At 43.1% G+C, this 15949-nt stretch overlaps 1 protein-coding gene across 1 annotated transcript in view; it reads left to right on the forward strand.

Annotated features, from left to right (window-relative positions):
* The window catches only part of mef2d (myocyte enhancer factor 2d), a 149128-nt gene that overhangs the window by 121711 nt on the left and 11468 nt on the right, over positions 1-15949 (forward strand). The window contains 3 exon segments of the mRNA XM_032511423.1: positions 9644-9673; positions 13196-13313; positions 14822-15017. Coding sequence (XP_032367314.1) covers positions 9644-9673; positions 13196-13313; positions 14822-15017 — 344 coding nt within the window.

Here is a 15949-nt window from a genome sequence, read left to right on the forward strand (position 1 = left end):
AAGCAATCAGTCGAAAATGTTTCAAGGAGTAACAAAGAAAACATCAAAAACCTAGTCCAAAAGACTGCATTTTCAAATTGTTGGTCCCAAACGTCGAAGAAAAACTGAAGAAAGCGGCAACGTATAACGTCTTAATCTCTCAAAACCCTCAGTTTCTCGACAAAATCTTGTCAAAGCCCAAATGTGCAATTCCAAATGTTACACACTATACACAATGTTTGAGGCACGTGCGACGGACAATTTCTGTTACTAAATATACAGTCATACAACAGTACTACACTAGAACATTTTCCTTAGAGTCTACTATGCTATTATAGTCTTATGGACAAACAAACAATTGCAATTAGTAAAACAAATTGCGATTAGACAATGATATAACATTATCACCGGCTTACGTTTAAAAGAAAACGGTGAAAGGTCCGTATCAATGCATCTGACTATGGCTGTGTCTCATCCGCCTACTTCGTTCAGTCCACTGCTAATGTCTTCTCAAAATCGATTTAAAATCCTTAAACTGACCTTTTGGTCGATCAAAAAATCAGATTCAACAATCTGCACTGGCCTTTTCCGCTTACATGTTGTTCAGAAACATGTTTCGGTGAACTCTATTAAATTTGAGATCTGTAGGCTTAACATAGAAGTTAAGGATTGACTCAACAGATTACCGTTTTTTTTGGACGAGACCAGTGAAGAATATTGGAAGCTCTTTCCCGGTGATGTGAGCGTTACTGCGCACCTCCAAACTGAGCTTGACGACTTAGATTGGACGTGTGCAACCTGTCTGAAACTGTTAAGTCTTCTGGTAGCTTGTGTCAGAGTAAATCGTCAATCATCCCAATCAGCAGAGACGGAACTTGTAGTAGACGTTAGGTGATGTAATACATAGACACAGCTAATTACTGCTAACTACCTGCTCGTTAACCACTAACATAGACCAGACTTATTACTGCTTAACTACATGCTAGGCACCAAAAATTAGCATAGACACAGCTAATTCTGCTAACTAACTGGTAGTGTAACATTATTAATTAAAGCTTACAGCTAATGGATCCAAGTGTTGCGTGTTTTTGTCTGACATATCAGTGATTTGTGTGTGACTAGTAAGTCGCGTGGTTATGACAGAATCGTTCCTGCCTATTTTATCAAAAACGTCTGCTAGGAGCCATACGTTGAGTGTTACACGGTATGGAGTCCTTTTATACATTGTTGGTTTCTTTAGACTCTAAACATTGGTTAATAGATTCTTGAACGCTCAGATGTTAAATTATTCGCTGTTCAAAGCTGTGATTCCCCGGTCCAAAAATGCTATTGTGGGAGGTGCATGTGGGATGCTAACGTGCAGGCGATTGCCTTCGTATCATGATATGGCGCTCTTGTGGTAGCTACGCCTACGAGGAGAGGGTTACCTCTCCTCGATTCCGACGTAGCCGCCACAGGGCCGCATATTGCTCCGGTTTTGTGAAATCCGGAAGATACCTGACCCCCGAGTTTGTCTAATCTGAGCCTCCGGTCAAACGTCCCTGGTTTCCCCCCCCCCCCCCCCCCTCCCTCGCCCCCCCTGCCCCCCATTCCTGCTTTGTAGTCATCTGTATTTTTGGGTCGCCCTTGTTATGCGAGCAGGATCCATCCCCCTCCGTTCCACCTCGACCTTTTTGACCGTTTTTCGGGTGGTCATCCAGGGTGCTTGCTGACTTTTGGGTGTTTTCTACACTAATATACTTTAAACTAAGTGTTTGAAGTGTGCAAGTCGGCGGCTTTTGAACCAGCCCGTGACTTTTGTTCCACTGAAGAAAAAGCGGCTTACACCCGTTTACTGAGGCGATCGCAGGCACTTCAGCTGCTGTGGGACATGTTGTTGCTATGTCTGTTGCTGTTGCTGCTGCTGCTGCTGTTGTTGCTTGAGGAGACATGTGGGTTGCTGTTGCGGTTACCAGGCATGCCATGTTGCCATTGGCACCCACCCTCAGGTGTGAACGTCTGGAACGCCGGAGTTCGTGCGCTCGTTCATCTAGGTACTCTGGATAAAGGCCGGAGGGGGAAGAAGACGGAGGAAAGAAAGGAGGAGGGAGATTGTTTTTTACAGTCATACAATTTCGCTGCATCAATATTACAGTCAGCGCTAACTCCAATTATGGAGACCTTTGAAGTGGAATCCTTCCAGATCTCGACCACCAATGAAACAAAGTGACTATTCATGAGGTCTGTGGCATCGCACGTGTCGAGGTTTTTCTACAGAAAAACCCCCTCGCAGAAGTATGACATACTGCAGCCTTAGAATCGCATCTTGGCTTCATGTTTTATCTTACGTTCATTAGTTATTCAGGTCCTGTGGGATTCACCAGAGCCCCACACAATATCATTCTGGTTTTAAACATTAAACCTGTGCGTATTATTTCTATATTGCAATGCATTACCTTTTTTTCCTCAACTTCCAGATCATGCTTCAAAGTACTCAAAATCGGTTTAATCGTAAAAGATGCATTGATACAAAACTATGCATGCCCTGTTTTAGTTTGTCTCACTTCAAAAAAGCACTTGTTTTTTGATTATTCTAGTACCAAAAGTTAAACCCTCATGTGCACTTTTGTTATGTATAAAAGAGATACGTCGTTGTGGTATGAATACCGTATTGCCACAGAAAATACTGCTGTCAAGTTTAATGTGCGTCTGATGCTGTCTGATAGCATTTCTGATTTGATATAACAAAAACACACACCCACACACCCTGGTTAAACTGTACTGCCTGCGTTCTCTATTAACCTGAGTGGTTCATTTCTGTGTTACTTACGATCAAGGAGTCACCCAATCTTTCTTCACCTATTGTGAAAATGATGGTTAAGCTCGGCGCCAGCTTTAGTCTCGCGTAACTTTTCCCTATTATGGAAAAAACCCCATCCGAATTACAACCAACACCCACCTAACACTCTCTTGTATTTCTCAGTATCGCTAGTTTTTCAGAAACCGGTGTTGTAAGTATAACCTCTATGCGGGCAACAAAATCGAGTAAATATGATAACCTTCTTCTGAAGAGTGGACAACGAAATATCCCCAACCTGTCGGGTGTCGTAGGTCGACCCTATTTTACTGGAGCTAGTAAGAACGTCTATTGCATAAGAACATATGGATGGGAATTACTGTTCAGGTCATATCACCCTTCCGGTAACTGGAATGTCTTGTTTTAAAAAAACTTTAGATTTTGAGTTGCCACAACAGTGTAAACTATACATTTTAGTGCGTTACGGTTGGATAAACAAAAAAGGGCTGACCCGGGGGGTCCGTTACATTTAAGCCAGCATCCACAACAAACTCATGTCTAGTATCTCTGTCAGTACTGTTCAGAACTACGAATGCGTCCGGAACGACTTTCCCGCACAGAGCCCCGATTAAGATAATGCCTCATTCTTCAGAGCCATGATTTTTTAAAGATGCCCTACTGCACCTATTTCATGACTAATTGTTGTGATGATTGTAAGCTTACTACCCATGGACTCTGTAGATTCTTTTGGGAAGCTGCCCTTTATTACACTTGCGTGTCAGCCATTCACTTTGACTCGCATTGAGATCTGAGTTGAGCTGCCCCCTACCAGTTGTTTAGGCCCGTCTGCATGCCAGCGAAGGGCGCCACGGTACAGACTGCGGTGTTGCACGTAGACCACGGGCGTGGTGTTGACTGCACCACCTGGGGAGCCCACTAGCCGCTGAGCACTCTGGGAAGACAAAGGACGAGGATGGAGGAAGTTGAGAACACCGGGAACGATGGAAGAGGTACTTTACTGGCGTGCAGGTGTCGCAAGGTTCCGACAGACTTGAGACGTAGGGTCGCTGCATCTAACAACTGTTCAATTGTTGATTATCTGTTTTGATTTATTTCTTCAGTTTTTGGGTCAATATTAAATGTCAGAAAATGGTAAAGAAAATGATTCATCAGTGCCTCTGCATTCCAAATGAAGTCCCAACGATGTGCTTGTTTTTGTTCACACTCACAACGATCTTCATTTTACTGTCACATTTAATTTTAATGTTTTCTCACAAGGGAAAAGTTGTCTAAGGCTCTCTAAGCCAGTGTTGGGGTGACGTCCTTCCTTGATTGACGTTCAAAGTAGTTTCAAACAAAACGAGACACTAGCCGGGCCCTCCCTCCCTCCCTCAACTCCGTCCCCCTCCGCACACCAACCAGTGGTCTAGGATGAGTACACATTCCTCTCAGCGGACATTGATGACAATACGGGCACCTGGTCCTCTGTCTCCTTTTAATGGGCCCAAAAAGAGTGTCGCAAGGACACATCGTCATCCCTTCTCACATGCATAGATAACCGTTGCATATGCTTCCACTATACAACAGAGTGGACTGCAGATAATACCTTGCAATGTGATCGGCACAATTTAATTGCACTATTCTACTGAAATATGTGCCGTAAACACAGCTGGTTCCCACTTTTGTTGAAATTAAAAACAGAAACTTCAGGCTGGGATTTACTTTACGGCGCTTGAACAGGCAGCGACTCTCGTTAACGTTCGCCCACATTATCCTAGCCCACGTGTAAGTTATTTACATTGGCGGACTACAATTCCGAAAGAGATTTAAAACTAATGCAGCCAGAGCGTAACTAGAGATGGACATGACGAAACAATTTAGATCCTTGACTCCAAAGGTCTCTGCTCCTGTAAGAAAGAAATCCAACACCTCAGTTCTCTCGAGGTGTTTTAAACCTTGTTTTTTTTCTTTCTTTCCGTTGACACTTCAGCAATCGGATGTGAAAGATGCGACGCTTCTCCCCATCTCAGAGTGGCGTTGGCCACGGCAACGCTGTCCGCCAGGGCCGGAGCCCGTTGTTATGGAGCGATCACGGTCAGAGGTGTTATGAGAGCGTCAGACCGTGCTGGAGAATCATATAGCTGGTGCACAAGGATCGCATGCATCGACAAGGCTGTGACAGTGACTAGTCAAGACTAGTGGAGATGAGGTGGGGGGGGGGGGGGGGGGGGGGGAGGGTCTGAGAGGTAGGTTTTGTGTACGGATACAGTGTGTTGTTTGTGTGTGTGTGTGGCGCAGAGGTTTTGCCGAAGAATGAATTATACAATGTGAGGACTCGTTTTTTTGAGGTGTTTTGTGCTTCGTGGTTTATGCGAGAATATTCATTACAGGACTCAAGCAATGCCGGTTTTGTTGTCGCACGGCATGTGTATGCAGGAGAAATATGCATACCGTACTCACATTCATGTGTGTGCGTGTGTGTGTTGGTTGTGTGCGTGCATGTGTAATGCGAGCAATTGCAATACTGATGTCAGTATTGTGTGTGTGTGTATTGCAGATGGTATATGCATACACAGATGTAAGTTTTTTGTGTGTATTTGTGTGTATTTGTGTGTGTGTGTGTGTGTGCGATGTGTGCAGGATTGCTCGGTCACGCTGGTTCGCTGTGTGTTGTGAGTATGCAAAAAATATGCAATATCAGATGTAGTATTGGTCTGTGTGGTCTGTGCAGAGTATATGCATACACAGATAGTTTTTAGTGTGTTCTTGCGTGTTGTATTGTGTGGTGTGTGTGCTTGTGTGGTGTGTGTGTAGGAAATCGATAGTAGTTGTGTGTGTTGTGTATGAGGTTTGTCAAGAGGTGTGTGTGTTGTGGGTGTGGTGTGCTGTGGTTTTTGTGGTTGGTTGTGGTGTGTGGGGTCAGCGAAATATGCTATCAGATGTAAGTTTGTTGTGTGTGTGTATGCAGAGTTATTGCATACACCAGATATAGGTTTTTGTGTGTATTTGTTTGTTTTGGTGGAGTGGTGCGAGGTGGATGTGTCGTGTGTGTGTGTGTGGTTGTGTGTGGTGTGGTGCAGGTCCGCGGTGTCGGTACCCCAACACGCCCCCGCCCTGTGCTCAATGTCTGTAGTACGTTCTGATCTTTCTTCGCACTCCTTGATTTCCGAGTATCGAAGTGAACAGCCACATCGTCGGAGCAGCTGTCCCCCCACGGCGAGAGGCGGCTGGTGCCCGGGTCCCCCCATTTCCAGTACCTCATAGGAACCGGCTGGGTCCGCACAAAATGGTCAACTAATGAGCTTAGTGTATCGACACATTACAAACGCACACTTTGTGTCGCTTTGCTTTGAAAAAATATATACATCATCCGATATGTTTTTATGTCACCCAAATGCAGTTATCGAGCCTCTTAAAGCTACTCATGCTACAGCACTGAGAGCTGTTTTTGTAAGAAATGACAAGTCAAAGTCACTAGTTTTGTAGGAGTTTTAGGAAGTAGTTTTCTTTCGGTGTGGAAACATAGAAGACCACATGTATTGAATTGTATCAGTCGTGAACTACTTTAATATTGAAATTTTTACTTGGAAATTATGTGTACTGAATGTATAACCCTCCGAATTTGTAATCTTCATAATGAACTTAGAGATGTCCTTTGATTAATTGTCCATTTAAAAATGTTCAATTTAAAGCTGAATTTTAATTTCCCTCGTACATGTCAAAAACTTGATCCAAAGATTCAAGTTCCAGGTATTGGAAGTAAAAAACAAATCGATTCAGCTTGGAAAAAACTCAAAACAAATTCACCTATTACATTAATTACTCAGTGGCTGTGTAAATTTCAAATCGTTTTGTCTCTAATTTGCTTCCATAGCGAGGTTAGATCATCCTCACGTGTTCGTACACTAATTAGAAGCTAGTCCCAGCCAACACTTCCCTTAACTTTGGTCGTTTAGAGATTAAACTCGGAGACCCCATGTGGTAATGAGGGAGCTGAGAGGGGTTTTTAAGCGGAATTGGTTTTCCTTCAGGACAGGACGGACTAGCTGTTTCCAGTCTGGCTGGATCTGAGGGGGGGCTGGGCTGCGGGATGTGAACTCAGACAGTTAGGCGTGGAATCCATCTTCTCTGTAAGATGCACAGTATGTTGCATTTCCCCGAAACGTTCTACAATTTTTCCGTTCAAGTATCAAAAGGCAAATTAGGAGCAAGCTACATCTGGTCTGAGTGATGCTTTAGATCTGGCAACAATTCCCATAATTGAGACCAAAGTCCTTTCAAAAGGAACAATCAACATTGCAAGGGCATGCTGTCTTGTTATTCTGTGTCTGGAACTTACAGGCACGTCACTTGAAACTGATGCTAGAGTTCCCAGTCTGGTGGTTGGGAGTATCAAATGTCAAGCAAGTCAAATCTCACACGCATTAATCTCCGAGCAAGTCTCGCGGATCCTCGGTGGGCTACACGTGCGGATCGGACTCGGTCTGTATGACCCCGACGCTCAGTCTAATCCCCCCAGGAACCGGTGCAGCCAGCTGATTGGTCGCCGTTGGTGGTACTGTTGCTCCGGGCGCTCTAAGTGCTCTTCTTCTTCGTTATACTCTCGCAGGGCAGCGGTTGCCACGTTAGTCACCGGTGATGGGATGGTGGCCGGGGTCACGCTCATGCTCGGTGGGACCCACAGATTCCACAGCCACAATCCACAGGCTAAGTTCTACGGGCTATATTCCGCTCACGCACACTCCAGCTCTTCTTGTCTGCACGGCGGGGGGGGGGGGGGGGGGGGGGTAAAAAAACCGAGGACGGTTACGGTCTGCAAGCTAACGCAGTGAAATAATGAGCACACATCAAAAGAACTGAATCTAAAGTTAATGTAAACAAGTTTTGTTTAACCCTTGTGTTGCCTTCCTGTCAAAATTGAAAATCAACACTTTTATTGATGCTTTTTAACCCTCCTGTTGTCCCCGGGTCAATTGACTTTCCTTCAACCATTTCGTTCTTATCAGAAATATGGGGTTTTCTTTTAACCAAAGTGCTCATCACAAAAAAAAAAGGATGTATTCCATGCAACGCTCTTTGTCAAATACCAATTAATCACTTTCCATTGATTTTGGGGTGTAAAGGAAATGGTTTCAAATCAGCATCTCATACCAAACTCATCCACTCATAGATGTTTTCTCTGATCACATTAACTCACCTGTAGTCCAATAATTCATATATTCTGCTTTATTAGCTCAATATATATAGTATAATTCTATCCAAGAGAGAGAGTTATGACCATGGATCAAAAAGTAGTAAAAACTAGAGGTAGTAAGTAGTAAGGGGGATATGGAAAAAAAATAAAATAATGTTGACAATGTCAACGTCAAAAAAAGGGTAAAAAAAAAAAAAAAAGTGTTAATCTTTTCGACATGGGAGGGACAACCAAGGGTTAATCAATGTTTTCTTAACTTTTTTCTTGTATTGTCACATTTTTTCAATGTTTTTAACCCTTTTCTGTGAGTTCAACACATAACGTACCTAACTTATTAACTTAGTTTTTACAGTTATTTTGTGGAATTCATGGTCAATCAACTCATTTATAGGAAATATACCTAATGTTGGGTTAGAAAAGCAGAAGAAGATTGGATTCAGACGAAAATTAACGGAATGGATGTTGATGGATTACATCACAGACTGGACATATGTCAACTTCTTCACTCAATACCATTTCAAAACACTCAATGTGTCTTTGCAATGTATAAAATTTTAATAAGACGCCCCAAAATTAATGATAAGTAGAGATGTGTATCTGCCAAACAGAGCGTTGTGTGGAACAATCAGGTTTATTTTGGGGCAGCACAACGCTCTTTGGCAAGTACACATCTCTACTTTCATTAATTTTGGGGCGTCTTATTAAATTTTATAGCATTTGAAAGACAAATTGACGTGTTTTTGAAATAGTATTGAGTAAAAGTTGACATATTCCAGTCTGTGATTATCCATAACATCCATTCCTTTAATTTTAGTCTGACAATTCCTAATTTCTGCTTTTCTAACTCAAACATTAGGTATAATTTCCTATAAATGAGGTTTGATTGACCATGAATTCCAAAAATAACTGTAAAACTAAAGTTAATAAGTTAGTGTTACGTAGTGTTGAACGTCAAAAAAAGTGACAAACATTGAAAAAATGTTGACAATACATAAGAAAAAGTTAAAAACATTGATTAACCCTTGTGTTGTCCTCCCAGGTCAAAAAGATTAACACTTTTTTTTTTTTTTTACCCTTTTTTTGACGTTTGACATTGTCAACACATTATTATTATTTTTTTTCCACTATCACCCCCTTACTACTTACTACCTCTAGTTTTTACTACTTTTTGGAATCCATGGTCAATAACTCTCATTCTTTGGATAGAATTATACTTATATATTTGAGCTAATAAAGCAGAATATATGAATTATTGTGACTAATAGTTAAGATCAGAGGAACATCTATTGAGTGGATGAGTTTGGTCAGGATGCTGATTTGAAACCATTTCAATTTACACCCAAAATTCAATGAAAGTGATTAATTGTATTTGCAAAGAGCGTTGCATGGAATCCATCCTTTTTTTTTGTGGTAATTTGGTTAAAAAGAAACCCATATTTCTGATAAAGAAATTGTTAAAGGAAGTCAAATTTGACCCGGGGACAACAGGAGGGTTAAAAAGCATCAATAAAAGTGTTGATTTTCAATTTTGACAGGAAGGCAACACAAGGGTTAAACAAAACACTTGTTTACTTAACTTTAGATTCAGTTCCTTTTGATGTGTGCTCATATTTCACTGCAGTTAGCTGTTGCAGAACCGTAACCGTCCTCTGTTTTTTACCCCCCCCCCCCCCCCCCCCCCCCCCGCCGTGCAGACAGAGGAAGAGCTGGAGTTGGTGAGTGAGGTGAATAGACTCGTAGACCTTTAGCCTGGTGGATGTGCTGTGGAATCTGTGTGATCTCACCGAGCATGAGCGTGACACCGCCACCATCCCATCACGGTTGACTCGTAGGCACCGCTGCCCTGCCGAGAGTAGTAGAAGAAGAAGAAGAGCACTTAGAGCGCCCGGAGCAACAGTACACACGGCGGACCAATCAGCTGGCTGCACCGGTTCCTGGGGGGATTAGGACTGTAGCGTTCAGGGTTCACTACAGACCGAGTCCGATCGCACGTGTAGCCCACGAGGACTCGAGACTTGACTCGGAGTTAACTGCTGTGAGATTTGACTTGCTTGACATTTGACTCCCAAACCACTCGACTGGAACTCTAAATCAGTTTCAAGTGACGTCCTTGTAAAGTTCCAGAACAGAATAACAAGACAGGCAGGCCTTGCATGTTGATTTGTTCTTCTTTGAAAGGACTTGGTCTCAATTATGCGGATATTGTTGCAGATCTTAAAGCATCACTCAGACCAGATGTAGCTTGACTCCTAATTTGCCTTTTGAAGACTTGACGGAAAAATTGTAGGAATCGTTTCGGGAAATGCACATACTTGCATTCTTACAGAGAAGATGGATTCCACGCTCATGTCTGTAGGTTCACATCCCGCAGCCCAGCCCAGCTCAGGATCCAGCCAGACTGGAAACAGCTAGCCGGGCTCTGTCTGAAGGAAACCAAATCCGCTTAAAAACCCCTCTACAGCTCCCTCATTAACACATGGGGTCTCGGTAGTTTAATCTCTACAAGACCCAAAGTGTAAGGGAAGTGTTGGCTGGGACTAGCTTCATAATTAGTGTACAGACACGTGAGTGATGATCTAACTCTGCTATGGAAGCAAATTAGAGACAAACGTATTTGAATTTTAACAGCCACTGAGTAATTAATGTAATATTGAATTTGTTTTGAGTTTTTCCCAAGCTGAATCGATTTTTTTTTTCTTCCAAACTCTGAAACTTGAATCTTTGGATCAGAGTTTGTGACCATTACAGAGGGAAATATTAAAATTCAGCTTTTAAATTGAACATTTTTAAATGGAAATTAATCAAGACATCTCTAATTTTAATTATGAAGATACAAATTCGGAGCGTATACATTCAGACACATAATTTCCAAAGTAAAATATTTCAATATTAAGTATTCAGCGACTAGTACAATTCAAATACATGTGTCTCTTAATTGTTTCCACACCGAAAGAAAATAATTCCTAAAATCCTAAAAAACTATGACTTTGACTTTCTTTCTTACAAAAACAGCTCTCAGTGCTGTAGACATGAGTAGCTTTAGAGGGAATCATACTGCATTTGGTGACATAAAACATATCGGATATGTATTTATTTTTTCAAAGCAAAGCGACACAACATGTGTGCGTTTGTAATGTGTCGATACAATAGAGCTCAAAGTGACATTTGTGCGGCCCAAGCGGTCTATAGAGGGACTGATGGGGGACCCGGAGCAGCCAGCCGACTCTCCGCCGTGGGTGGACGCTGCTCAGCATGTGCATGTTCACTGTCGATACTCGGAGAATCAGAGGGAAGAAAGATCAGAGTCTACAGCATGGAACACAGGCGGGCGTGTTGGGAGTCCGACACGCTGACCTCACACACAACACACACACACACACACACACACACACACACAACACGCACACTCGCACACACACAAACAAATACACACAAAAACCATATCTGTGTTATATATACCTCTGCATACACACACACACCAATACTCATCTGTGTATATATATTTCTCTGCACACACACACACACACACACCACACACACACCACACACACAAACACACACACACACACCACACAAAAAACACACAAAAACTACATCTGTGTATGCATTACCTCTGCATACACCCAACACACCAATACTTACATCGTTATATGCATATTTCTCTACACACACACACCACCACACACACACACACACACAATAACAAGTCAAATACACACAAAAACTTACATCTGTGTATGCATATACCTCTGCATACACACACACACCAATACTGACATCTGTATTTGCATATTTCTCTGCATACACATGCACGCACACACACACACACACGCACACACATGCATGTTGAGATCCGTGTATGCATATTTCTCTGCATACACATGCGTGCGCACACACACACACACATGCATGCTGAGATCCATGTATGCATATTTCTCTGCATAAACACGCACACACACACCTCAAAACAAACACCTCACATTGTGTATTCATTCTTCGCATAACTCTGCGCACACACACACACACACACACACACACTTTTTCACACAAACACACTCATCCCCACTCGTCTCTCGTCTGTCAGCCTTGTCGATGCATGCGATCCTGTCAGCATGATTCTCCAGCACGGTCGACGCCTCTCATAACACCTCTCACCGTGACGCTACATAACACAGGCGCCCGGCCCTGGCGACAGCGTTGCCGTGCCAACGCCACCTCTGAGATGGGAGACGCTTCTCATCTTTCACACAGATGCTGAAGTGTCACCGGAAAAGAAAAGAAAAAAAACAAGGTTAAAACACCTCGGAGAGAACTGAGGTGCTTGGATTCTCTTCTTACAGGAGCAGAGACACTTTGGAGTCAAGGATCTAATTGTTCGTCATGTCCATCTCTAGTTACTGCTCTGGTGCATTAGTTTTAGAATCTCTTTCGTTATTTAGTCCGCCAATAAAAACTTCAAACGTGGCAGGATAACTGTGGGCTGAAAGTTAACGAGAGTCGCTGCCCTTTCAGCGCCGTAAATTAAATCCCAGCATAATGTTTCTGTTTTTATATTTCAACTAAAAGTGGAACCAGCTGTGTTTATAGGCACATATTTCAGTAGTAATAGTGCAATTAAATTGTGCTCAGTCACATTGCAAGGTCTCTGCATCCACTCTGTTGTACAGTGGAAAGCACATGCTAACCATTATCATTATTGCTGTTGAGAAGGGATGACGTCATGTGTCCTGCACTCGGCCCATAAAAGGAGACAGAGACCAGGGCCCGTATTCATCAATCCGCTGAGAGAATTACTCACTAGACCACTGGTTGGTGTGCGGGAGGGGACGGAGTGAGGAGGGAGGGAGGGCCCGGCTAGTCTCGTTTTGTTTGAAAATACTTTGAACGTCAACAAGAAGTGACGTCACCCAACATGGCTTAGAGCGCCTTTAAGACTAAATTTTCCCTTTGAGAAACTTAAATTAAATGTGACAGTAAACTGAAGATCTTTGAGTTGTGAACAAACCAAGACATCTTGGGACTTCATCTTGGACTTGCAGAGGCACTGATGAACATTTTCTTTTACCATTTTCTGACATTTAATATACCAAAACTAAAAATAATCAACAGATTAATCAACAATTAGAACAGTTGTTAGATGCAGCCCTACTCTACAAGTCAGCTGGACCCTCTGGCCACCGCAGCAGTAATTACCTCTTCCACGTCCCGTGTCTCAACTTCCTCCATCCATCTCTTTGTCTTCCCAGAATGCTCAGCGGCTAGGTGGCTCCCAGGTGGTGCAGTCACTCACCACGCCAGTGGTCTCCGTGGCAACACCCAGTCTCCTGGCGCCCTTCTCTGGCATGCAGACGGCCTACAACACTGGTAGGGGACAGCTCAAACTCAATCTCAATCAGTCAAAGAATGGCTTGACACAAGGTAATCAAGGCAGTTCTTCCTCAAAAGATCTTACAGAGTCCATGGTAGAACTACAGACATCACCACAAAGTCATGAAATAGGTGCAGCAGGGCATCTTTAAAAAACATGGACTCTTCAGAAGAGGTCATTATCTTTACTCGGGCTTCTGTGCGGGAAAGTCGCCGGACGCCTTCTTCTTCTGAACATACTGACAAATACAGACAGAGTTGTGTGGAGCTGGCTTAAATGTAACGGACCGTCATTGTTTATCAAACAGTAACGCACTAAAACTTTAATATTTTACATGTTGTGCAACTAAAATCTAAAGTTTTTAAACAAGAACTCCAGTTTACCTGGAAGGGTTTGACTAATACCTGGAACAGTCATTCCCATTCCATATGGTTCTTATGCAACTCAGACGTTCTTTACAGCTCCAGTAAATAGGTCGGACCTAAGACACACGACCAGGTTTGAGATATTACGTTTTGTTCCACTCTTCAGAAGAAGTTATCATCTTTACTCGATTTTCTGACCGCAAGAGTCTCCTTACAACACCGGTTTCTGAACATAGCGATACTGAGAAATACAGAGAGTTATGTGGAGCTGTTGGTTGTAATTCGGATGTTCATTAATAGGGAAAAGTTACGCGCTAAAGCTGGAGCAGCTTAACTCATTTCACATAGGTGAAGAAGATTCGGGACTCCTTGATGAATTACACAGAATGAACACTCAGTTAATAAGAGAAAGCAGGCAGTACAGTTTAACCATGGTGTGTGTGTGTTTTTTGTAATCAAATCAAAATGCTACAGAAGCATCGCTGCAACATTACACTTGACAGCAGATATTTTCTGTGGCAATACTGTATCAATACACAAACGCCACGTATCAATCTTTTATACATAACATAAATTGCACATGAGGGTTTAACTTTTTGGTACTAGAATAATAAAAAAACAAGTTGCTTTTTTGAAGTGAGACAAACTAACAGGGCATGCATATTTGTATCAATGCATCTTTTAAGATAAAACCTATTTTGACTACTTTGAAGCCATGATCTGGAAGTTGAGGAAAAAAAAGGTAATGAATTGCAATATATTGCATAATATCGCAGTTTAATGTTTAAAACCACAATGATATTGTGTGGGGCCTCTGGTGAATCCCACCAGGACTGAATAATAATTAACGTTAAAGATAAAACATGAAGCCAAGTATGAGATTTAAGTCTGCATTATGTCATTAATATCTGCGAGTGTCATGTAGAAAACCTCGCAGTGCGATGCCACAAACCCCCATGAATATTCACTTTGTTCATTGTGTGTGCGAGCTTCTGGAAGGATTCCACTTCAAAGGTCTCCATTAATATGGATTAGCGCTGATTAATATTGATGCAGCAGAAAGTTGTATGATGTAAAAACAATCCTCCTCCTCCTTTCTTTCTCTCCGTCTTCTTCCTCCCTCCGTGCCTTTATCTCAGAGTACCAGCTGACGAGCGCAGATCTCACGGCGCTCCAGACGTTCACACCGCCGGGGCTGGTGCCTGGCAACATGGCTGCCTGGCAACAGCAACAGCAACCCACAGTCTCCCAGCAACAACAGCAGCAGCAGCAGCAACAGCAACAGCAGCAACAACAGTCCCAGCAGCTGAGCCTGGCGTCGCTCAGTAACTTGGTGTAAGCCGCTTTTTTTCTTCATTTAACAAAGTCACGGGCTGTGTCTCAAGCCGCCTACTTGCACACTTCAAACACTTAGTTTAAAGTATATAGTGTAGAAAACACAAAAAAGTCAGCAAGCACCCTGGATGACCCCCTAAAAACGGTCAAAAAGGTCAGTGTGGAACGATGGATCCTGCTCGCACTAAACGGGCGCCATCGTGACTACAAAGCAGAATGGGGGGCGGGGGCGGGGGGGGGGGGGGGGGGGGAGGTGCGGAAGGGAGGGGGGGGGGGGGGCCTGGGGGGGAAAAACAACGCGGGGACAAAGGAGGGACACCAAGAAGGGGCGGGGGGGGGGGGGGGGAAACCAGGGACGTTGACCGGCAGCTGATTGGACAAACTCGGGGGTCAGGTATCTTCCGGATTTCAAAACCGAGCATCATGGCGGCCATGTGGCGGCTCGTTCGGAATCGAGGGGGTAACCCTCTCCTCTGTAGGCGTAGCTCCCCATGGCGCCATTTTAATGCTACGAAGCAATCGCCTGCCGTTAGCATCCCATTGACTCCCATTCATTTTGGCGTCACTTTGACAGCGAATAACTTTACATCTGAAGCGTTTCAAGACTCTATTTAACCATTGTTTATTTCTAAAGAAACCCAACAATGTATAAAAGGCTCCATTACCTTGTACCTCACGTTATGGCTCCTAGCAGACGTTTTTTGTAAAAATAGGCTAACGATTATGTCATAACCACGCGACTTACTAGTCAACAAATCACTGTATTGTCAGGACAAACACGCAAACAGCTTGGACTTCCATTAGCTGTTAAGCTTTAATTACTAATGTTAACTACCATGTTAGTTAGCAGTAATTAGCCTGTGTCTATGCTAATGTTCCCTAGCATGTTAGTTAGCAGTAATAAGTCTGTGTCTATGTTAGTGTTAACTAGC

This window comes from Etheostoma spectabile, unplaced genomic scaffold (assembly GCF_008692095.1).
Source record: "Etheostoma spectabile isolate EspeVRDwgs_2016 unplaced genomic scaffold, UIUC_Espe_1.0 scaffold363, whole genome shotgun sequence".
Taxonomy (NCBI): domain Eukaryota; kingdom Metazoa; phylum Chordata; class Actinopteri; order Perciformes; family Percidae; genus Etheostoma; species Etheostoma spectabile.